The sequence below is a fragment of the Heterodontus francisci genome, chromosome 13 (assembly GCF_036365525.1).
Source record: "Heterodontus francisci isolate sHetFra1 chromosome 13, sHetFra1.hap1, whole genome shotgun sequence".
In the NCBI taxonomy this organism is placed as follows: domain Eukaryota; kingdom Metazoa; phylum Chordata; class Chondrichthyes; order Heterodontiformes; family Heterodontidae; genus Heterodontus; species Heterodontus francisci.
In genome coordinates this window covers 10934144-10958849 of record NC_090383.1, presented here as the reverse complement: position 1 = coordinate 10958849, position 24706 = coordinate 10934144, and the positions used below count along the sequence as shown (strand labels likewise).

Here is a 24706-nt window from a genome sequence, read left to right as displayed (position 1 = left end):
GAATCGCAATTCAGGTCAGATCACAGGATTAAGAAATTTCTCTTTCTTCTATTAACCAAGTCTTTCCACTTTGGGTTAAGAGTCTTCCATTTACGGGACAAAGTGGAGTAATGCACAGATATTGGTTTCACATTTCTACTGTTCTAGGATTAAATACCAAGGAAACCTGCGCAAAATAAGCAGGATAACAAGCAGACTGATCAACTTTGGATCCTCCGACTAAGGTGGTTTTGTACCCAGAACACTAGGTGGTGCAACTCGACAGTGAAGTTCCAGTGCTGTGAATCAGCCATGACTCAGTTATGGTTACATACTCAATGGAGAATTAGCACCTTCCACTAAAAGTTAAGAGGGGGCAAAATCAATTCTGTGCAAATGAAGTCAGCTCCCTGGACCAAATCATTAAACACATCTGAAGCACTCTTCATGTCTCTTTCGATCTGGACAGCAAATTCAGTGACGCAAACAACATGGGAAAGGTACAATTAAAGGGAGAGAGATTCCCCTGTAGCTAGATCCGCTGGTCGAAGCACTGTCATTACCAGAGATTTTACAAAGGGGTTCCTCCTACACATGAAAGTTTCATTTCTGATCAACTTTTGTTCAAACATTAAACAGATGTTCCTTTAAATGAAAATTCCAAGGACAAATTTGGAGAAGTAAGCATTTCCACATAATCTCTCTTCAAAAGGATGATTATTAGTTGTAGGATCTTCACCCAAAAAAAAAAACATATGGATGAGCTTTTCTACCACTAGATGAAGGTAATGAACAGTAAATCACTTCATACTCTTCCCCCTGCAATTACTTTCTTCAAAAAAAGATAATTTGTCTAATTATTGTGTTTTGAGGGAAAGAAATTAATGAAACAAGAGTTTATTTTCCAAAAAAAAAAAAATCATTCATTAGGATGTGGGCATTACTGCCAAGGTCACCAGTTACTGCCCATGAGAAGATGATGGCGAGCTGCCTTCTTGAGCTGCTGCAGTACGTGTGGTGTAGGTACGCCAGGAGCCGTTTGGTCAAGATGTTGGAACACCCGACCTAACGACGACGAAGCAACTGCCAATATATGTCTGAAGATCAGGGCAATCTCAAACAGCCTGGCTGACCTTCCTCCCAACCAATGCTAACAAGAACAGATCAACTAGTCACTCATGTCAAGTACTGTTTGTGGGACCATACCTGCTGATGGGAACTTACAGTTCACAAACTGGCTAAGGTGTTTTAGCAACACAACAGCAGCATGTACAACTCAAAAAGTTCACCAAGTTCTTTAATGCCTCCCGAGGGCGTGATAAAACACTACATAGCAAACAACGTGGTTTTATAACAGCTCCACTTGTCAAAAAAAAGTTTTACCTCTTAAGCTTAAACCAAACATAGCAGAGACATAATTTTCCCCACAAGTTTCAATTCAGGATTTAAGTTTTGTTTTTTCCAGCCAATATCAAAATCAGGAACAATCGGTTCCCAACTTTACGGTTTACTGTACTGATTTATCAAGGATAAAACATGGAGCCTGGTTTCTGACATATTAACTGGCCATGATTTCGATAGCAGATAATCCAACTGGCATGCAATACATTTACACTTTAAAAGATAACGAACATACAGTCCTCTAAAACACAACAACATTGTGGAACTGTCCATGCATCTCAGCATTCATGTTACACACAAATACTTTTTAAAGTATTGTAAATAAAGTCCAATTAATATATTTCAATAATATGCTTTTTAAAAAAAATACAACTAGCTTTCGAAAAAAACCTTTCATTTTTAAACCGCCTTTCACGACCTGAGGACGTCCCAAAGCACTTTACGACTAATTAAATACTTGCAAGGTGTAGTCACTGTTGCAATGCAGGAAATGCACATAGCAAGCATCCACAAAACAGTATTGTGATAATGATCAGATAATCTCTTCCTGTGATTTTGATTGAGGGATAAATTTTGGCCGGGACACAGGGAGAACTCCCCTGCCCTTCTTCAAAATAGTGCCATGAGATTGTTTACATCCACCTGAGGGGGCAGACGGGGCCTCGGTTTAACATCGCATCTGAAAGACGGCACCTCTGACAGTGCAGCACTCCATCAGTACTGTGCTGGAGTGTCTGCCTAGATTTTTGTGCTCAAGTCCCTGGAGTGGGTCTTCAAAAGGATAGAACTATGGAAACCTATTTTTGTTTTAAATTGACCCAACTGGCATAAAATATACACTAAATTGAAATAACTCATTTAATACTTTCTCTGTCTCAACACAAGTATATTAGACGGTTCTAAAGTCTGATTATACTAATTTGCTTTTCCAGATTCCAGATGACACTTCTGTGCAATGCAGATTACAGCAAAGTTATTCCATTTGCCTTCTCCTTTTGCAAGATACCTGCTTATACAACCATTAGCAAGCATGCATAATTTTCAATCCAAGTTGTGATTGCACCAAATTACTCATCACAATCTTAACTTTTTAAAAAAAAAAGCACTTCTTTGAAGGCCTCTCCCTTTAATGAGATATTGGAGTCACATGCACTACGTATGAAGGAAATGGAACTCAACCGAAAATGCACACATTTCATACAAATGAAAATTTCAAAAGGCATATGCAACATTATTTGGTACCACATGCAGAGAAAGCAAAGGTTCGAAGCCACAAATGTTGCTTAATGCTGTGCTTTAATATTTGGTTTCTGTAAACTTAAAAACCTTTTACCAAGGCTATGGAAGTGAATTCTTGAAAGCGGCAAAAGACACTCCATACAGCGTGTGGGTTTAAGACAGCACAGGTAATCACAAAACAGTTTACAGATACATTGCGGATCTGAATTTATTCCCTGCCCCTTGCAAACAAAAAAAAGGCCATTAGAATCCAATGTTTCACAAACTAGGTCCGGAACAAACAAGTGCAGTATTAAAAGCTTTCCATCAGCGTACCTGGCTCTCGAGTGACATCTATCTTCCCCACGTGGATGCCAAGTTCCCCACGAGACTTTCCGAGATGCTCCCAATCAGCCTGGATTTGCTTGCACGCTGGGCACCACGGGGCATGACTGTGGAGGAGGAGGGGGGATAAAAAAAAAAAATCTAATTTGAACCTTTGTTCAACCAAAATGGTCACTTTTTGCCAAAATCAGACAATTTAACAAAACCATACCATCGCTGTTCTTCGCTCCTGTAACAAAACGTATCAAACCATTCAGTCTATACCCATTTCTCTCCTGACCCCTACATTTCCATGGCTACAAACACACTAGAATTTTTTTTTTTAGGTTTTGTCAACGAATTTTGCACTGATCCAATGGAGGTAGAGTCAGTGTTGGGGGCGGAAAAGCTTTTTCTACTTTCGCTACCCAGTGTCAGCATCAAAAGTTAAAGTACCCTCTACTCAACCCTAATCAGTCCAATCTCCCCTCGAACTACTGTTCCAGTGTGACAAATTTCTTCCGAGGTCTCACACCAGCCATCCTCATGGCCTCGAGGATGACGGAGTGGAAAGCCACAAGCAGACTCCACATCAGACCCTGAATAAAGGCTTGCTACCCGACCCGAACCCGATGACGTGCGTCGGGGTCGGGTCGCTCTTCCGGGTCTGGCTTTTGGGCTCGGGTCAGATCGGGCCGGGCACACAAAGTAAGTCTTGCATTTTGCTCTGCTGTTTAAGTATTATAAGCAAAAAAACCTACCAGGAGGTGAGAGTCCGGGACGTCACGGAGGGAAGCTCAAGAGCCTGGGGAGGGAGCGAGTGAGAGCGAGTGAGAATCTCTATGACGTCATCACGCTCATGCTGCAGCTTCTTACAGATTCGGAATCGCAAGGTAGGTAAAGGGAACATTCCGGTGGTTGGGTCAGGCTCGGGGGAGAAAAAAAAAATGGAGGGACTCAGGCCGGGTCTGATGTGGTTCTGTCAGGTTCAGGTCGGGTTTTTTAGCCCCCTGACCTGAGCAGGCTTTTATCCTGAACGCCAACAAGGGTCTCAAACCCGGTGAGGCTGCGTTCAAATCCCAACTCCACGTTCAAAAGGCAAGTATCTGACCCAGTTCACTACCTAGCCTTTGGCGATGTGCAACACATGCATTGCAATTCAAAGATCAGCAAAACAGCTAAAGTGATACTGAGCAATGGGATTTAAAATAACCAAGAACTACATTGACACTGAAAATACTTCAGTGAGGGTTGTTCACATTTACAAACGCAGCACACAAATAGGCATTTTGGAAGTCGAAATACAGAAGTGGCTGGGTTTTAAAAGCTGCCTTTAGCTCATTGCTCTGCCACAACAATCTCACTCCTGTCCACTGGAACGCACCAACTTTGCTGTCCGTGTAATCTGCAAGGACAAAATCCAGTGGGCAGATGCCCCATGCAATAGAATACCTACAGTAGCACAACAAAACAAGAAATAGGAGCAGGAGCAGGCCATTCGACCCCTCGAGCCTGCTCTGCCATTCGATAGGATCTTGACTGATCTGATTGTGGCCTCAACTCCACTTTCCTGTCTGTCCCCCATAACCTTTGACTCCCTCGTCAATCAAAAATCTAACTCAGCCTCGAATATATTCAATGACCCAGCCTCTACTGCTCTCTGGGGAAGAGAATTCCACAAACAACCCTCAGAGAAAAAAAAAAATTCCTCCTCTTAAATGATCTCCATCTTAAATGGGAGACGCCTAGTTCTAGACTCTCCCACAGGGAGAAACATCCTTTCAACAAACTCCCTCGCAAATCCCCTAGGGATCGTAAGTTTCAATAAGATCACTTCTCATTCTTCCAAACTCCACTGGGTATAGGCCAACCTTTTCTCATAAGATAACCCTTCATCTCAGGAATCAGTCGAGTGAACCTTCTCTGAACTGCGTCGAATGCAATTATATCCTCAAGAAAGGAGGCCAAAACTGTGCACAATACTCCAGGCCCTGTACAGCTGTAGCAAAGAAAAATCATTTCACTGGAAATAGGAGGATGTGCAAATGGTGATCAGGGGGTTTGGGGGTCAGAATGAAGGGGGGCAACAATTAGCAGCTCTCAGCTAATAGTGGTGTATTTCACAAAGAAATTATTAAAATGAGCAGTCTCGAGAATGGATTTTCCATGCTCTGTAAATCCACCAAGATCAATTTTAACAAATTAAAACTATTGAGACACTTCAAAATCTCAATAACCTCCAGTGTTTGGCCACTTACAAACAAAGGAAAATTAACAGTTCGGATGGGTAGTGCTGCAACAGAAAGGTCTAAGACGACTGATAATTTAAGGCTCCTTTGACAGCACCTTCCAAACCCGCAACCTCTAAAACCTAGAAGGACAAGGGCAGTAGATACACGGGAACACCATCACCTGCAGGTTCCCCTCCAAGCCACACACCATCCTGACTTGGAACTATATCACCGTTCCTTCACTGTCACTGGGTCAAAATCCTGGAACTCCCTTCCTAACAGCACTGTGGGTGTACCTACACCCCAAAGACTGCAGAGGTTCAAGAAGGCAGCTCACCACCACCTTCTCAAGGGCAATTAGGGATATGCAACAAATGCTGGCCTGGCCAGCAATGCTCACATCCCATGAACAAATTAAAAAATACCACTGTATTTTGTGAGGCAATCATTTGGCCTGTATGTGTCCCGAAAAAAAAAATCAGCAAGCTTTCTTTAAAGTCACTGACAATTTTTGACAAACTCGCCAGTTAAACCTCCCCATCTCCAATTCCTGGCACATCTCTGTTTCGGAGTACTTGCCCAGCCTGCTCCCTATCCATTGCTTTCTTCTCCTTCCCATCCATTCGTACTTTTGCTCCACTCTGCTTGCTGTCACACTTGCAGTGTGTTCATGTTGCTTTTAGAATTCCAGAATGCGAAAGTAGCTGGCAATCTTAAATGAATTTGAGAAAGGCACAAACAAACTTTCCCTTACTGTCTGTCGTTCTAATCACCGACCACTCCTCATGAAGCTTGTGTGGAGGGAATCACGAGGCAAGGAGCTCTGATGCTATATTACACTTACAGGGCCATGAGATCAATCCAGCACTCTCTCTCAGTGGCATTATTGCAAGGGGAATTCCTGCAGCTGCCAGGCACCTCCTCCTAAGGCAGCAGAGAAAAAACAGATAGCAGAATTATCTGCAGCTGCTGTCATACACCATCTAGAAGCCAAAGTGCAGCAATGGCAAACTCCTGGAAGCACCTGCACACCATCTTGTCTGCAAGAGGTATATGATTCAATGAGGCTCGGCAATCGTCAGCTGCCTTGTTTATAAACAAATAACACTGCCCAATTTCCAACGTGACACGAGTCCGTCCCCATCTCTAACCTCCTCCAATTCCACAACCCGCCGAGATCGCCGAGCTCCTCCAACCCTGGCCTCTTGCACATTCCCGATTGTCTTTGCTCCACCATTGGCAGCTGTGCCTTCAGCTGCCTGGGTCCCAAGTTCTGGAATTTCCTCTCTATCTCTCTCCTCCTTCAACCCGCTCCTTAAAAACCATGTCTTTGATCAAGCTTTTGGCCGTCACATCCCAATACCTCCTCAGCATCAAATGTTGTTTGTGAACACTCCTACAAAAGTGCCTTGGGCCATTTCACCAGTTGAAAGCATGATATAAATGTAAGCTGATGTTTACAACACGACCTCTTTCATTGCTGCAATTAAGAGGCTACCACAAATCAGACGACCACTGCTAGACAATAGTATGTCAGTCTGACATGGAATCATCACTCAGTTTGAGCCATAGTATTACCTAAAGAATTTTGTCTCAAACAATATGAAGAAACCAACCCTGTATGCTATGGGCATGCTTAATCACCTGTAAACTGCAAACAGGAATGCGTTTAAACTGAACAATTAACAAAGCTTACTATAAACACTTTTTATATTACTTAACAGGCATGTATTTTTCACATTTAACAGTTAGTCTAGGTCACAATTTATTCGAACTTCATATCATAAGCTGAGAAAGCCAAATAGTGTTTTTAAAAGTGTTTCCATCTACATTTAATGTTTTAGAGAAATGGACATTTAAAAATTTCATATGCAAGTTAAATTTTCAAAAGCATGAATATAAAAAAAGCTTCCATGTTGTTAAGCACTAATTTTAAGCAAGCATAATCATGAGCGGGCGAGTTACATTCAGCTCTAAGTGTTGCAGCCACTCCATTATTTGTTCAAGTGAATTCCTGAAAGGTATCCCAGTGCTTTAAAACTGTTTGTCCAGTTACATATACACGGATAAATTGTCCATTAAAGTGGTGATATTTTGCCACAAGTACAATTCAGCTGTAATAATACAACTTCAAAATTAAGCCTTTCCCAATTTCTGAAGGACCCAATTTTGGTGAAAGTGAGAGTCATACTTGGTGCAATGCAGTGTACAAACTGTTTTTCATTGATGAGCTCGCAAAATCTGAGGCATTGAGTACAGCATTAAAGAGAGTCACAAACTACGGAAAAAGGAACCAACTTTCACAATCTATGCTTCACATAAGCCACATCCAAATATGAGTCACTAGACACCCGATTGTGACTTCTGATGGTTATCCCAACCAGGGCAATGAGATAACAATCTCTCATGGCTTTCAAGAATTTAATAGGCGTGGAAAAAAAAGTTAACACCTCAAACAATTGCCACATTTTCCTATAAATGTGGTGTAAAAATCTTATTCGCTGTGGCTCACTGGCTGGCACCCTCACCTCAGAGTCTAGAAGGTTGTGGGTTCAAGTCCCACTCCAGAGACTTGAGCAGAAAAATCTAGGCTGACTCTCCAATGCAGTACTGAGGGAGTGCTGCATTGTCAGAGGTACTGTTTTTCAGATGAGACATTAAAAATCGAGGCCGGGTCTAGCCTCTCTGGGAGTATGTAAAAGAGCCCATGTCACTATTTGGAGAGAAGGGGAGTTAACCAAGTAGTCACTGCCAATACTTATCCTTCAACTAACCTCATTAAAACAGCTTACCTAATCATTATCACAGTATTGTTTGTGGAAGCTTGCGGTGTGCAAACGTACTGCTGGGTTTTCTATTTTGAAACAATGACTACACTTCAAAACGTACTTCATTGTAAAGCACAATGGAACATCGTGAGGTTGTGAAAGGCGCTATGCAACTGCGAGTCTCTATTTTATAAATACACTAAACCTGAACTTGACAGTTTTTTTTAATGGAATATGTGAAAATGCTAATCAACATATTTAACCCATATTTATATGGCAGACCAACCCATTTCCAAAGACCGTGTTGCTCAAGTAGGTCTACATCACTCCAATGCCATCTGGTCTGAAGCTGACCATGGCTGGAGCAGAATAGGCAGGCTTGCTCACAGCTAGGTACAATACTCACTCTCACATTTCCCCAAACACGCATAATAATTTTGACGCAAGTTTCTTTCTTTGCAGTCCACCTGTCGAATTTACATGTTGACCCACGCTGGATGCAAGACACACCATGTAACAAACAGAAAATAAAAACAGAAAAGTGCTGGAAACACTCAGCAGCATCTGCGGAGAGAGAAGCAGAGTTAACGTTTCAGGTCTGTGACCTTTCATCAGAAAGGACAAACATACTACCTGAAACTCTAACCCCCCAAAAAATTGTTGAGGCTTGGGTGTCGGAGGAGTTTCAACTGAAAATTTCAAAACAGAGATTGATTGATTTTGTTAGGCAAGGGAATAAAAGGGTTACGGAACCAAGGCAGGGAGATGGATTTAAGCTGCAAATCAGACATTGGATTGATGGCGGAATAGACTCAAGGGACCGAATGGTCTACACTCCTGTTCCTACATAGAGCAGGCTGAACATCAGTTCTGTACAACATAAACTGGGCACATGTTTGCCTGGTTAACCTATTGAAATCCTCTTAGGCAAACATCATTCTAGAGCACAAATACCACATAAACCACAATGGCAACTGCTACCAACTGACCAATAACCCATGCACTGCAGCTGTACCTAGATTCTGCTTGAGATTTGTCAGACAGTCTATTCTCAGAGTGAAGGGGACAGTTCTAAAGCACTCCAATTCCATTCTCAGCCTAGGACACTATTTTACTGCCCAGTCATTACCAACAGGCATTTAATACTTTGTTTTAACTACTCAATTTTCAGCGTCATTTCGAGAGAGAAGGGATTGAAGGATATCATGAGAAGGCCATCAAATGGGGGAATCTCTTTTCAAAAAAAAAAAGGATGGACTTATTGGATTAAATGTTTCCTTTTCTGTTCCTAAAGATTCTATTAATACTATTCCTCCTCCATTTCATTCATACCCATTGCTTCCGCCACATTCTTTCTCAACACCAAAAATACACAAAAGTAAACAAGGCTTAATCTCAGGTTGCGCTACTAAGCTGAAAAGAACTGACAGGTTAAACATTATAACCAGCGGCAAACGGAGTAACAACTTCATTATCAAGCCAGCCAGAACGGATATGGGACTGCAATGTACACATTACATGTAGGTTTACAGAACTGCAATACCAAATCAGACAGAAAGATAGATCTTCAGTTAGAATCGTAGAATGATACAGCAAAGGAGTCCATTCGGCCCGTCGTGCCTGTGCCAGCTCTTTGGTAGAACTGTCAATTAATCCCACACTCCTCCTTCCCACCCCCCCAGAGTATATATGTAATTCTTTCTTCAATGTTACTATCAAATCTGCTTCAGACCACAACAACTCATGTTAAAAAAAAAAATGTATTCCTTATTTCAGGTTCTTTTGCCAATCACCTGACATCTGCGTCTTCTGGTTACCAATACTTCTGTCAGTGGAAACCGTTTCTCGCTACTGACTCTAGTGAACCATTCATGGACTTTTGAACATTTCTCTCAAATCTCCTCTTAACCATCCCTGCTCCAAGGAGAATACCCTAGCATCTCTAGTCTCTTCACGTATCTGAAGTCCCACATTCCTGGATGGACTTACACAGGACTGAAAAAAAAAAGAGACACTTGGGTTTGCTTTGATTGTAAAATATAGTCTACTTAAGCGTGCTTAGTGCTAAAACACATTAGATATACTGAACCAGGAAGGAGCACCTTATCTATAATAAAAACATAATATTCAAGATATTTAACAATTTCAATAAAAGGATGTTCAATGATATAAACAGCTCATTTATATAGCCCCTTCTATTGTTCATCATGACTGGCAGAACCAGCAGAAGCACTGGTGACAGTGAACAGAAGTATGGAACAACTGGCGTCTTTTAGGCGTCAGCAACAGGAAAGGGTTCAAATCAAACTGCAGGTCTTAAGTGCAAATTGGCAGGACCCTGTTGGCAGGGTGCAGCCTCGCCAAGAATGAGCACAAGTCATATCCTCACCATCGCCAGGACCACCTACTTCCACCTCTGGAATATCACCCATCGCCACCCCCGCCTCTGATCATCTGCTGCTGAAACCATTAGCGATGCCTCTGTTACCCCAGTCTCGATGTTCCAACACCTCCCTGGCTCACCTCCATCTTCCTTCCCTTGTGAACTTCAGCTTAACCAAACTCTATCCACATCCTAACTCGCACCAAGTCCCACTCACCCTTCATCCCTGTGCTCACTGACCTACACTAGCTCCTGGTCTGGCAACGCCTCGATTTTAAAATGCTCATCCTCAGCTTCAAATCCTTCCATGGCCTCACCCCTCCCTATCGCCAATATCCTCCAGCCGTACAACCATCCAAGATATCTGCACCCCTCAACTCCGATTTCTTGAGCCTCCATCATTGGAACTATGCCTTCAGCTGCCTTGACTCTAACTCTGGAATTTCCTCCCTCACTCCCCTTGTTAAATGTTACCTATTTGGTCAAGCTTTTGGTCACCAGCCCCAATATCTCCTTATGTGACTCAGGGTCAACTTTTATTTGTTCATGACGCCATGGGACATTTATACGACATTAAATGCACTATGTAAATGTAAGCTGTAGTTGTAGTATAATTAATTCCCTAAACTGGCCTCCCGTAGACTCTGAAGTTAACTTTCAGTTAGAAAGGTGAACACTAAAAAGTTTTTTTTTAAAGTAGTACTGATTGCTATTTAGTTGCACTTGCCTCCCTACATTAGTTTCTGCTGCCATGGACAATGACATTTCCCCCCCATTTTGTTTGAAATAAAAGACTCCCTTCATCCACTTTTCCACTACCCTTTGTGTTAAAAAGGTGCTTCCTGACTGGAGTCCCAAGTGGTCTAAGCTCGGATTAATTTTTTTTTTTAAGATTGTGCCCCCTCGTTTTGGATTCCCACCCCACAGAAAATAGTTTTTCCTGTCTCTACCCATTGAACCCTTTTGTTATTTAAACACCTCAATTAGATCACCCCCTCGCCCCTCAACCTTCTAAATTCAAGGGGATACAAGCCAGGTTTAAGAAACCAGTTCTCACAAATTTATCAGCACTGTGCCCCCTCCAAGGACAATACGTCTGCCCTGAGGGGCAGTGCCCCAATACTAAACGCAATACTTCAATACTTGGGTCTGACCCAGGTTCTGTACAACTTAGTAACTTCCTTTAATATGCCAGCTCACTCCAGAAAAATTTCACCAGTCCATCAACAATTCTGATTACTTTATGTAGCTGTCCACTAATTCAAGTGACTAGTTTCCAGTTCCTGGTTTCTCACCAGTAAGAAAATAGGTCTTTCTTTCTGGATCCAAAATGGCTGGCCTCACACCAAACTCCATTTGCCAGTTTTGTCCACTCATTTAATCTGTCTACGTCCCTTTGTAACTTCCTGCTCCCACCTACACATTTAACTGCGCCTCCTAACTTAGTGTCACGTGCAAACTTGGGGTATACAACTCTATTCCTTCATCTCAGTCACTGATGACAGATTACAGTAACATCCCGACAACCAACATCAGACCGACGTGTCGGTCACTACCTGGCTCTCTCTCTCTCCTTTCTTAAATAACGGGAGTAACACTTGCAACTTTCCAATTCAACAGCACAATACTCGAATTGAGTGCGCATTGGAAAATTATGACCAATGCATCTGCAACTTCAAACCAATTTATTTTTAATATTTTAGGTTGGAAACCATCAGGTCCTGTAGAGTTCAGTCTTAAGTCCCATTATTTTCTCCATTAACCATTTTAAGAGAAACTTTTGTGAAATACAATTAGTTTCTCCTTTACTGCTGGTATTTTCTCCTCTTTTTCTATAGCGAAAACAGATACAAAATATTCACTCAACAAGTCTGCCATTTCGTTATTGTCGATTACAGCATCACCTGCGCAAGTGTTTAATTGGTCCACATTCTCCTTTACCACACTCTTTCTTGATATATTTATTAGAACTTTTATTGCTGGCTTTGCTATCCTTTGTAAGTTTTTTCCCCCATCTCAATACTTTTTGCATCTTTTGTTATCTTCGGGATAGCCAGTTGGAGTCGGATAGCATTACAGCCAATCTTAACTCAGTCTAAGATTTATTTAGAGTTAAACATTACAAGCATACACCTCCCAACTCAATCACCCAGTTTCAACAAGTGTCCTTTTAGGCACACTCAAGTGAAATCCCAATTAATGCCCACAATTAATATACATTTAAAATCCCTTTGTTGATTTTACAGCTCCCCTGCTCTGTTGGTGGTTCAACTTTTATTTGCAAGCACAGGCAAAACATCCTGATATCAGATCACTTAGCGAACCCCGTGACCAGCCCACATTCCTCCTTTGTTACCTCCAAGCTTGAATATTCCAATGCACTCCTGGCTAGCCTCCCACGTTCTGCCCTCCATCAACTGGAGGTCATCCAAAGCGCTACAGCCCGTGGCGTTACCAGCACCAAATCCAGCTCACCCATCACCCACCCCAGTGTTTGCTGACCTACACTGAATCCCGGTTAAGCAATTCCTCGATTTCAAAATTCTCATCTTTGTTTTCAAATCTCTCCCATGGCTTCGTAACTCCCCAACTCTAATCTCCTCCAGACCCACAGCACTCCAAGATATCTGCACGCCTCTAATGCCGGTCTCTTGAGCACCCCCCAATTTTAAATTGCTCCACCACTGGCGGGTATGCCTTCAGCTGCCGAGGCCCTAAATTCTGGAATTCCCTCCCAACACCTTTCTTACTCACTTTCCTCCTTTACGACACACTTTAAAACCTATCTCTTCGACCAAGATTTGGGCCAGCAGCCCCAATATCATCTTACAGATCAGAACTCCTGTGAAGCATCTCGAGGCGTTTCATTGCATCAAAGGCACCATATGTGGTTGTTATCGTTATGTGTGCACATTCAAGAGTAGCAACGACAGCGTCTGGTAGCAATAATAAAATAAAAACAAGAAATCCTGGAACCACTCAGCAGGTCTGGCAGCATCTGTGGAAAGAGAAGCAGAGTTAACGTTTCGGGTCAGTGACCCTTCTTCGGAACTCTGGTAGCAATGTTGGTTCAGAGTGGACCTTTCAACAAGCGTCAACAGTGCAGGCTTATTTGTGCACCCAACTCAAAGACGTGCCCGTCAATCTTCTGCAACAAAAGTGTAGAAAGAAGAGGAAAAAGGATCGTCTCTGTGTTTTGCACACGACATCCCCAAGGGTTCTTCAGCTCAGTTTTGGTTTATGCTGTGCCACACAGAAAGTGAAACTGTGTCTACACTAGGTGGGTGTATTTACTCTGACTCAGCACCTAGAACACTCTGATTTGCACCCACACAGGGGAGGCTGCCCTGCCTTCTAAACAAGGCCATTCAATTTTAATGCAGCAGAGGAGGGCAATGAGTATATACAAAACTAAGATTGATAAATTTTTTCGCACTAAGGGAAATCAAGGAATATAGGGATAGGACAGGAAAGTGGAGTTGATGTACAAGATCGTACACGATCTTACTGAATGGCAGACCAGGCCCTGAGAGGAGTAGGGGGCCTACTCCTGCCCCTATTCCTTATGTTCTTAAACCAGAGAAGGTTTTCTCCAAACACCACCATAGTCCTCATCGGCAATGTGAATTTCAAGGTAGCTGAGAAAGTATACCACCCACTGAATTGAAGATAACAGCCCTTTAAAAAGATGGATTTCCCACCCATCAGCCTATTGCAGATCCAGCCTTCGACTGTAGCGCAGGCCCTGTTTTTTGCTGACATTACAAAGCGTAGGCTAACCTGCCTTACTGGATACGGTTGTTGAGGAAGATGTCGCATTGAAACAATGACCTCCTTGAATCAAGTGGGTAAATCATCGCCATCTTGGAAACTTTAAACCGGTAAAAGGACCTAATCCATTTTAACAGCCCTGGACTGCATTTGATATTAATTAAAAAGTTTGCAGGTCATGCAACATAAACAGAGCACACTGGAAATCCACAGGCGAGTCACACTCCTCTCCCCTCAGTCACGATGTTACCTTGCTTTCGGTTTCTTTTTTGTCGAAATATCAGAGGACAAAATTCGGCCGTTCATCCATTCATCATACAGCAAGTTCTTCCAAGTTTGCAAATTTCGCATCCGTCAGCAATTTTAACTCTTCTGACCTTGCATTCCAGATTATGCTTCACGTTTTTGCTTCCCCAAAGTACTAAAAGCAAACACACCAGTCACCTCGCACCTCACTACTCCATCTGTGAGCCTTGACAGTGCATGCTGGTTGGCTATACAACTGCAGGGTGCATCACAGATGAGTGTGACCCTGCCCACTTTTGAACCCCATGCACAGGCACTTCCTGCAGAGCTTATTAGATAGCCATCAGAAGCTGGAATCATGGTCAATTTATCGCTCCCGAATCCAGGGGCATGCAGACCAACTGCAGCACAGTATCTACCCTCACAGAGCAGGAACTGAAATGTCAGCCTTTCCTAGCCTGCAAACTACTTGCCGCCCTTTATAGGAACTGGGAGGCAGCCATTCAGCCCCTCTCGTTTGCTCAGTCAATGACAACATGGCTGGCACATGCATGGTGGGCTGAATGGCCTCCTTTCACACTGTATCGTTCTATGACTTTTATATCATTCAATGATCTGTATCTGAACTCCAATTACGTGCCTTCGCTCCACATCCCTTAATATCCTTGACTAGCAAAAATTTAATTGATCACAAATCTAAAATTTGACCTCTACTGCTTTTGGTGGGAGGGAACAAACAACCACGCAGTATGTGCTGTGTCATTTGAGCAAATGTCTGAAAGCTATCAAACCCTGGAGAACGCAGTATTTGTTAGCAACTGCGAGGGTAAAAAGGAGGAAAAAGAAAGGAACAGAACTGAATCCAGTGGAGCCACCTATCATATTGCTGATACTATACTGGGATCAGCCTTTCAATTCCATAGGGATCTAGTTTACAACTTTGATCTGTGGAAATCAAAGTGAACTTGGGCCAAGAGCGATGCATGCATTAACCCTTTGACTACTGTATCTTGAGTTTCAAAGAATGAGAGATGATCTCATTGAAACTTACAAAACGTTTACAGGGTGGATATGGATAGGATGTTTCCACTGGCTGGTGAGCCCAGAACTAGGGGACACAGTCTCAGAAAAAGGAACAAACCACAAGACTGAGAAAAGGAGGAATTTCTCCATTCAAAAGGTGGTGAATCTTTGGAATTCTCTACCTCAGAGGACTATGGAAGCTCAATCATTGAGCATGTTCAAGTCAGAAATCAATAGATATCTGGATACTAATGATATCAAGGGATATGGGGGAATAGTACAGGAAAGTGGCATCGAGGTAAATGACCAGCCATGATTTAATTGAGTGGCGGAGCAGGCTCGATGGGCTGAATGGCCTACTCCTGCATTCTGATGCAACAACTGAACAGAGTATCCCCAGCTAACGCCAATGGCATCCACAACTGAAAGACTCAAATTAAAACCTTGTTGCCTTCACCATCACCGGGCTATTTATTATGAACAGACAGACAGAAAAAGCTTTCAAGGCAGGAGCATCATTGGATAAAAGCCATTAACAGCTTGGCTTTTGTGGCATGTATTAATCACAGCCTTCAAAAGAAATTATTGCCTTGTAATTACTCAAGTTATGCAAGGTTAATGTTAATTTGTAAAACTGCAAGGAAGGAACACCACACAGTACAAATCACACTCTGCTTCCTTTAGGGGGAGTTGGAATTGAGCCTTCATGAAGACAAGGTCTACTGGTCTAGTGCACACAATTATTACTCAACATAGATGCCCACTCCTCAGAAGATATGTCTGACTTCCTGGCACTAGTTACAGTTGCTGAAGACACTTTTTTTTTTAATTCCTCCCCCACCCGGCACCTCACCCCCTTCTTGAAAGCAATTACTCATTCTGGGTAGCTTCCATTCTGTCCCAGCAAGCATGACTCAAGTGGTCAGTCTACTTGTGCGAGGTCCGCAGGGTCTTGCACCACCAACGGATATCATAAAAACAACTTGTATTTACATAGTACTTTTAAAAGGCAGTAAAACTTCCCAAGGCACTTTACAGGAATGTTAAAAGGGAATTAGACAGTTATATAAAAAGGAAGAATGTGCAGGGTTATGGGGAGAAGGCAGGGGAATGGAACTGAGGGAGCTGCTCTTTCAGAGAGCCAATGCGGACACGATGGGCCGAATGGCCTCCTTCCGCACTGTGATTCTGTCACCGGTTAAAATTTGACACCAAGCCACTTAAGGAGACATTAGGGCAGCTGATCAAAAGTTGGGTCAAAGAGGTAGGTTTTAAAGATCTTAAAAGGAGGAAAGAGAGATAGAAAGACACAGAAGTTTAGGAAGGTGATTCCAGAACTCAGGGCCCCGGCAACTGAAGGCACAGCCGCCAATGAGGGAACAATTAAAAGCGGGGATGCGGAAGAGGCCAGAACTGGAGGGCTGTCAGGCTGGTGAAGGTTACAGTGATGCAGCTAAGTTTCTGCCACAGTCTGTTGCTGAAAGGTTTGTGCAGCGTTAAAACATGGACAAGTTCTAAGCATCACTAAGCTCAAGTATTGCAGAAAGACACTCTGGAACATCACTCCTAGACAAAGACGCCTGCAAAGAGGCCAAAACATTTGTGTTAAGCCCATTTTGCCAATCAGTCTTCAGTGAGTCAGCAAAACGCTCAGATGAATATGTTCAGGGTTTTGCAATTCAGTTAAAAGTTTTATTCTTTCATCAGCGATACATTGACCACCTCCAGGCGCGTATCCATTGTCTCTCGAGATAAGGAGGCCCAAAAGAAGAAGAAGAAGAAAAGAAACATTTAAGTGGGCTTGACTGTACTCCCATTTGTTGAGGTAACAGAGAGTTTAATCAAGGTAATTTAGTGTGTTTTGCATATATGGACTTTTGGAAAGCATTTGATAAAGTGCCACACTGCAGGCTCATAAGGGGAAGCCAATGGAATTAAGGGGAAAGTTAGATACAAAATTGGCTCTGGTTGGAAGCAAAGAGCATCAGGTGGATGGATGTTTTTTCCAGATTGGGAGATGGTCTGCAGTGGTGATCTCAAGCTTCAGTTTTGGGCCCTTTGCACTTCTCAATTTTTATAAACGACCTCGACCCAGGTGTAGGTTTGCAGATGGTACGACACTTGGTAGATAGTGATGAGCACAGTTCTAGGCTTCAAAACGACAGACAGGTTAGTGAAATAGGCAGAAACGTGGCAGAAGGAATTTAATGCAGAGAAGTGTGAAGAAATGCACTTTGGGAGGACTACTATGGAACGACAGTGTACTCTAAACGGCATAACATTGAAACATATACGTGTAGAGAGACCTTGGTGTTCATATTCACAAATCCTTAAAAGGTGGCGGGGCAAGTTGATAAGGTGTTAAAGCAAGTTGATAAGGTGTTAACAAAACATATGGCTTACTTGAGTTTACAAACAGAGAAATATAATAAAAGCAAAGTGATACTAGAGCTTTATAAAAATCACTGGCTAGACCTCAGCTGGAGGAGTGGACAATTCCATGTCTCACACTTCAGGAAAGATGTAAACACCATAGAAAGAACACTGAAGAGAGTTACCAGGATCTTAGCATGGATGAGGGAGAGGTTAGAAAAATTAGGAGTGTTTTCCTTGGAATAGAGAAGGTCTAGAGATGGCCTAATCCACATTCACTATAAAAAAAAAATTAGTTGCTGTGCAGAGTTCATTTTTCAGTGCGTGGTCCCTTTAAAATGTTTTTACATGTCCACTCAAACACGGGGTCTGAACAGAGGAGATGGGGAGAAATTGTTCCCACTTTTGAAAGGATCAGAGAACGAGAGGACACAGATTTAAAGTCATTGGTAAAAGAAGCAATGGCGACACGAGGAAAATCTTTTTCACGCAGCAAGTGGTTAAAGTCTGGAATGCGCTGCCTGACTGTGTGGTGGAGGCAGGTTCAACTGAAGCATTCAAAAGGGAATTAAACTGTTATATGAAAAGGAAAAATGTGCAGGGTCATGGGGAGAAGGCAGGGGAATGACACTAAGCGAATTGCTCTTTAGGAGAGCTGGTGTGGACATGATTCTGTGATTTCTCACAGGTGGTCTGTGCAGTACCTTTCAGGCTACTGCGCAGCTTGGCAGGAACACTGCACCTAATAGAGGTTTAAGATTGACAGGTTTTGTTAGAGTAGATAGAGACAAACTGCTCCCTCTGGCCAGTGGGGTCGATAACCAGATATCATAGATTTAAAATCCTTGGCAAAAGATCTAGAGGGGAGAGGAGGAGAAATTTTTCCCCGCTCGAGTTGTTGGGATCTGGAACACACAACCTGAAAAAGGTGGTGGAAGCTGATTCCATAAATAATTTTTTGAAAAGGGATTTGGACAGATGCTCAAGGATATGGAACTTACAGGGTTATGGATAAAAAGCAGGGATGTGGGACTAAGCACGACTACTCTTTTTAAAATGAGCTAGCACAGACAAGATGGACTGAATGGCCTCCCTCCATGCTGTAAGTTTCTAGGATTCTCATGTTCTGGAAGTTCAGACAGGTTTAAACTGGCTCCAACAATTAATCCTTCACACAACTGATACACTAATCCCACTGCCATACCACGAACAAACTTAACTCTTTTTTAAAAAAAAACACTGACCTTTCTTCAACCAAAATCTAATGCACTTCCATATCTCTTGTAGATTTGAACCTTATGGACAGTAGTCTTTTGTGTAAAAGAGTTGGAAAGATGCCTGACCTACATCATCTCATTTTTATCCAGAAGGCCAGTAACTTAAATTTATTCGATGTTTTTGATTAAAACATCTCCTCCCACTTCTAAAGTCATGCTGCCCAAATCCCATTAATCTGGTTCTGACGAAAGGTCAGCGACCAGAAATGTTAACTCAGTTTCTCTCCCTGCAGATGCTGCCAGACCTGCTGACTGTTTTCCAAAACTTCCTTTATTTCTCTCTCCCCTAGTCCGTGCTGACTCTCTCCTTTCCCTGGGAGGGGGCGGGGAACCAAAATTTTGATCAAATACTATATCCGCCCTCAAGGTCTGTAACATACTGACTAACTGCTATCATCACGATGACATTGTCCAGTCTCATCCCCACTTCTGTCATTTCATCAGAAAGCTCTTGCAAAATAATGGTTAAACATTTCAGCAACTTTCCTGTCCTTAACTACAACCACATCTCAGTTTAGCGGCTCACATCTTTTCTTTGCCATTAGTTTGCATACAACTTACACAAAGAATGGTTTTACTGCTTGGCTTTGGGATGACGAGCTCTATTTTCTTCGCAGCCTGCCTCAGTTTTTGTTTTATATATTTTTTTTTAAAGTCTGCCTTCAGACTAACTTTACTCCATCCGCTAAAACAGAAGTGAATACTGCGGAGGCTGGAGTAATGAAATTTTGATGACAGTCAACCTGAAACAGTAACTGTTTCCCTCTCCACAGATGCTGCCCAACATGCTGAGTGTTTTTAGCATCTGAATTTATTTTACTTAGTCCTTTTCTGAGTCTGTGTACGCCTTAACACTTCCTTCTCTCTTTTCAGTGTCTTTCATGTCCACAAGTAGCTTTGTCCAATCTTCACTCTTTCTCATTCCAACATAAAAGCCTTGCTGTATTTGGAATTTTTTTTTCTTTCAATCTCTCATTTTTCCACCACTCTTCACTTCAGACTTTCTTCCCACTTTGCTGTCTCATACCTTCAGTTTCCCTAAAATCAAGCTTAAGTCTCCCTTCCATTTTCCAACCTCATTTTTGGGATGATTTATAGATTTTCTTTGCCCTCAGTGTCCTGAACTGCTGGCACTAAGAAGGCTTTTCTTTTGGCTTGGTTTATATGCACACAAATAGTCAAGTGGCAGGGCAGGATGAGAAAGTGGTTAAAAAGGCATCCGGGATCCTGGGCTTTACAACTAGAGGCAGAGAGTACAAAAGCAAGGAAGTTACAACAAAGAACAGTACAGCACAGGAACAGGCCATTCGGCCCTCCAAGCCTGCGCCAATCTTGATGCCTGCCTAAACTAACACCTTCTGCACCTCCGGGGCCCATATCCCTCTATTCCCTTCCTATTCATATATTTGTCAAGATGTCTCTTAAACGTCGCTATCGTATCTGCTTCCACCACCTCCCTTGGCAGCAAGTTCCAAGCACTCACCACCCTCTGTGTAAAAAAGACTTGCCTCGCACATCCCCTCTAAACTTTGCCCCTCGCACCTTAAACCTATGTCCCCTAGTAACTGACTCTTCCACCCTTGGAAAAATGATGGTTATGGTGAACCTTTATAAAACACTGGTTCAGCCTCAGTACTGTGTCCAATTCTGGGCATCACACTTTAGGAAGGGTGTGAAGGCTTCGGAGAGGGTGCAGAAATAATTTGAGAGAATGGTTCCAGGGATGAGGGACTTCAGTTACATGGATCGATTGGAGAAGCTGGGGTTGTTCTCCTTGGAGAAGGCCGAGCGGAAATTTGATAGAGGTGTCCAAAATCATGAGAGGTCTGGACCGAGTAGACAAGGAGAAACTGTTCCCATTGGCAGAAGGGTCAAGTACCACAGGACAACCACTTAAGGTGACTGGCAAAAAAACTAGCGATGACAAGTTAAAGCTTTTTTTTTAAAAAGACAGCGTGATTAGGCTCTGGAATGCACAGCACGAGAGTGTGGTAGAGGCAGATTCAATGGCAGATTCCAAAAGGGACTTGGATAAGCACCTGAAAGGAAAAGATTCGCAGGACTGCACAGAATGGACGGGAGAGTGGAACTACCTAAATTGCTCTTCCAGAGAGCTGGCATGGGTTCGACAGACTGAACGGCCTCCTTTTGGGCTGCAACCATTCTTTTGATTCTATTTATTGGAATATCTTTTAATCGATTTTCACGATAAAATGCACCAGCTAAGTTACCAGCCATTTATATTCTGGTCTAAAAATGCTCTCTCTTCATCAGATAGACACGTTGAGCAGTCGGTCTAAAATGCTTCAAAACAAACTTGCAGTAAGTTTCTGCAGAGTTTTGCTGAACCTGTAGTCAACATAACTAATCCATATCTTGAGATCAATGCTATTTGCTTGGGACAACACCCAGCTCAACCTCACCGCCATCTCTCTCAATTGCTCCACGGCCTCCATGTTGTAAACTACTTTTTCCAACATCCAGTCCTTGCTGAGCCAAACACATCCTCTAGTTAAGCATTAGGACGACTTCTGCATCCATCACTAACTCTGTTCCCTAGCTACCGATGCCATCACTCTCCTTAGTCACAATCTCAGGCTTAGCCGGCCTGTTCACAACCTCTTCATGCTATCTGATCCTGAATCAAGCTCAGCTTCTGACTGTATCTTCTCAATCACAAAGACTGAATTTCACCTCTGCTACTGAAACACTCATCCATGCTTTTGTCATCTCCAGAAGGCCTCCAATAAAACTTGCCTTAACTCACACCAGGTCTCGTTCACCCATCATCCCTATGCCCGCTGACCTACACTGAGACCCAGTCCACAAACGCCTCAATTTTAAAATTCTCATCTGTGTGTTCAAATCCCTCCAGGACCTCACCCACCCTCATCTTTCTAAACTCCTCCAGCACTGCAACCCTCCAAGACCTCAATGTTCCTCTAAGACCAGACACTCATGTTTCCCCCAGTTGCTTCATCCTACTATTGGCTGCCATGCCTTCAGTAACGTAGAGATTCTCTGCCTGAATCTCTCCACCACTCTCTTCAAAATGCTGCATTTAAACCTACCTCTTACTGGTCCTAAATTCTCCTTCCTTTCACTTGATATTAAGTTCGGTCTGATTATATTTCTGTGAAGTTCATTAAAGTTGATCCTTCCACCTATTTTTCCAACTTTAAGCCTTATTCTCCCACAACTATTTTAATCCAACTTAACTTTTCTAGCCCCTTGCCCCCCCCCCCCCCCACCCCAAAAAAAGGATGTTACACCCTTTATTGTACAATTTTTCTTCCTTCTTCTGGATCCTCCCTCTTCTTCTCACCACCAACCCACCCTCAACCCCAACAGTGAGGACACATTCTGGGTTTTTGTTTCAATAAAAGTGTTTTTTTTTTTTTAAAGCTAAAGACAATTTTCCAAAATTTGAAAGTCCATAATATTGAAGCTAATGTAGCAACCAGTTAAAAGTCACATCCGTACATGAAGGCTAGCACTGCCCACATGAGCAAATGAGTCCACAGTACGAAGAGTTAAATTTCATGAAAAATACTCAATGGAGGAACAACACTGTTGGGAAATGAAACATATTTCGCTTTCTCCACTCAGGATTAGCACGAAACACAAATATTCAAAGTTAGGTGCCAGCGGACATTCAAGTCCCCCCCCCCACCCTCTGCTTGGGCTAATCAATGGGGTTAAATTTCACACGTCCCATTCCATCAGACAGTAGGCAGGCATTGTGAACTACTGTCTTGGCCGTGCCAAATTTGAATATTCCTAGCAAGCAGCGGCTCGTCGATGGGGGATGGGAAATCCAGCAGCTCCTCTAGCAAGTGGGGGCAGGGTGGGGGGTCAGTGGCGGGAGCATGAACGGTGCAGCAGCAGGTGGGAAGATTGTGTGCGGGATGAGAGGTGCATTAATGATCCTCCTGGCCTCACTTCACAAAACATCATTTACCCTGCGTCAGTCATGGCTCAGTTTAAGCGCCCTACCCGAGTCAGAAGGTTGAGAGTTCAATACCACTCCAGAGACCTGATCATAAAAATCCCAATTGACACTCCAGTACAGTGCTGAGGGAGTGCTGCACTGTCACAAGATCATAAATAGAAGCTGGAGTAGGCCATTCGGCCTCTCGAGCCTGCTTCACCATTCAATAAGATCATGGGTGATGATTGTGGCCTTAATGTCACTTTCCTACTGCCCCTCGCACCCCCCCCCCCCCCCCCCAAAATGACCCTGGACTCCCTTGCAGATCAATAATCTGTCTTAACTCAGCTTTGAATATATTCAATGACCCAGCGTCCACTACTCTCGAGGGAAGAGAATTCCAAAGATTAACAGCCCTCAAAGAAGAAATTCCTCATCATCTTAAATGGGCGAGCCCATCTTTAAGATGAGAGACTGAAGAGACACCCTGTTTGCCCTCTCAGGTGAACTCATAGCACTATTTTAAAGAGCAGGGGAGTTAACCCAGTCAATATTTATCCCTAAATCAATATCACAGATACAATTATCACATTACCATTTGTGGGAGCTTGTAGTGTACAAATTGTCTGCTGCGATTGTTTGTTTATTTATTTAGAGATACAGCATTGAAACAGGCCCTTCGGCCCACCGAGTCTGTGCCGACCATCAACCACCCATTTTATACTAATCCTACATTAATCCCATATTCCCTACCACATCCCCACAATTCTCCTACCACCTACCTACACTAGGTGCAATTTACAATGGCCAATTGACCTATCAAACTGCAAGTCTTTGGCTGTGGGAGGAAACCGGAACACCCGGCGGAAACCCACGCGGTCAGAGAGAGAACTTGCAAACTCCACACAGGCAGAACCCAGAATCGAACCCGGGTCGCTGGAGCTGTGAGGCCACTGTTACAAGTGACTGCATTTCCAAAGTGCTTTGGGAGGTCCTATAGTCATGAAAGGCGCTATATAAATACAAGTCTTTCTTCCTCTCCCCAAAAAAAAATTATTATTTTTTTTAAATCCTTTCATGGGACGTGGGCATCACTGGCAAGGCCCTAGTTGTCCTGGGCTTGCTAGGCCATTTCAGAGGGCAGTTAAGAGTCAACCACAATGCTCTGGGTCTGGAGTCACACGTCAGCCAGACAGGATAACAACAGCAGATTTCCTTCCTTAAATGACATTAGTGAACCAAATGGGTTGCTGTGAACTGTCCCGTTGGCTAGGCTGCTCTACACCAAGCACACTGGCACCAAACACTGCACTGCAGTCCTATGGACTCGGCAATGCAGGCTGGTTCAGCAGCGACAATGGGGAAGTAAGTAGTGCACTACCATTATCCCAGCAATACCACCCTGCTCCTGCCCAAAAATAAGGACACAAATGGGGCCCGGTGCACCTTAGCTTCTGTCTCCAATGCAGCAGAAATTTTATCAGCCCATTTTCTGGGTCTAGTCTAAGAACGTCAATTTAGTGCCAATGAGACAGAAAATGAGGAACAATTTTTTGATCCACTACAAATTCTTCAAAACCATTCCACAAATCATCCTCGTCACTAGCACAAGTATAAGCTTCGTTCTAATATATCAGGCTGGGTGCAAATTCAAGACACAGAGGCAAAAGGAAAGTGCACTATAAAATATCCCAGTCCGCACAATACTGTGAATGCAGAGAACCAGAGGAGCATTAGAAGTTGCAAATGTTGCTGTAAACATTTTCCCATTTCCATTACTT

At 43.0% G+C, this 24706-nt stretch overlaps 1 protein-coding gene across 2 annotated transcripts in view; it reads right to left on the bottom strand.

The window, feature by feature from the left end:
• tmx4 (thioredoxin-related transmembrane protein 4) overlaps window positions 1-24706 on the bottom strand; it is a 103401-nt gene that overhangs the window by 12375 nt on the left and 66320 nt on the right. Inside the window, exon 2 of one of the 2 annotated variants that reach the window (XM_068044363.1) lies at window positions 2935-3050. In XM_068044363.1, the coding sequence (XP_067900464.1) occupies window positions 2935-3050 (116 nt within the window). Of the gene's footprint in view, window positions 1-2934; window positions 3051-24706 lie in introns of those variants that run through there. The other variant, XR_010976152.1, reaches the window with a different exon arrangement.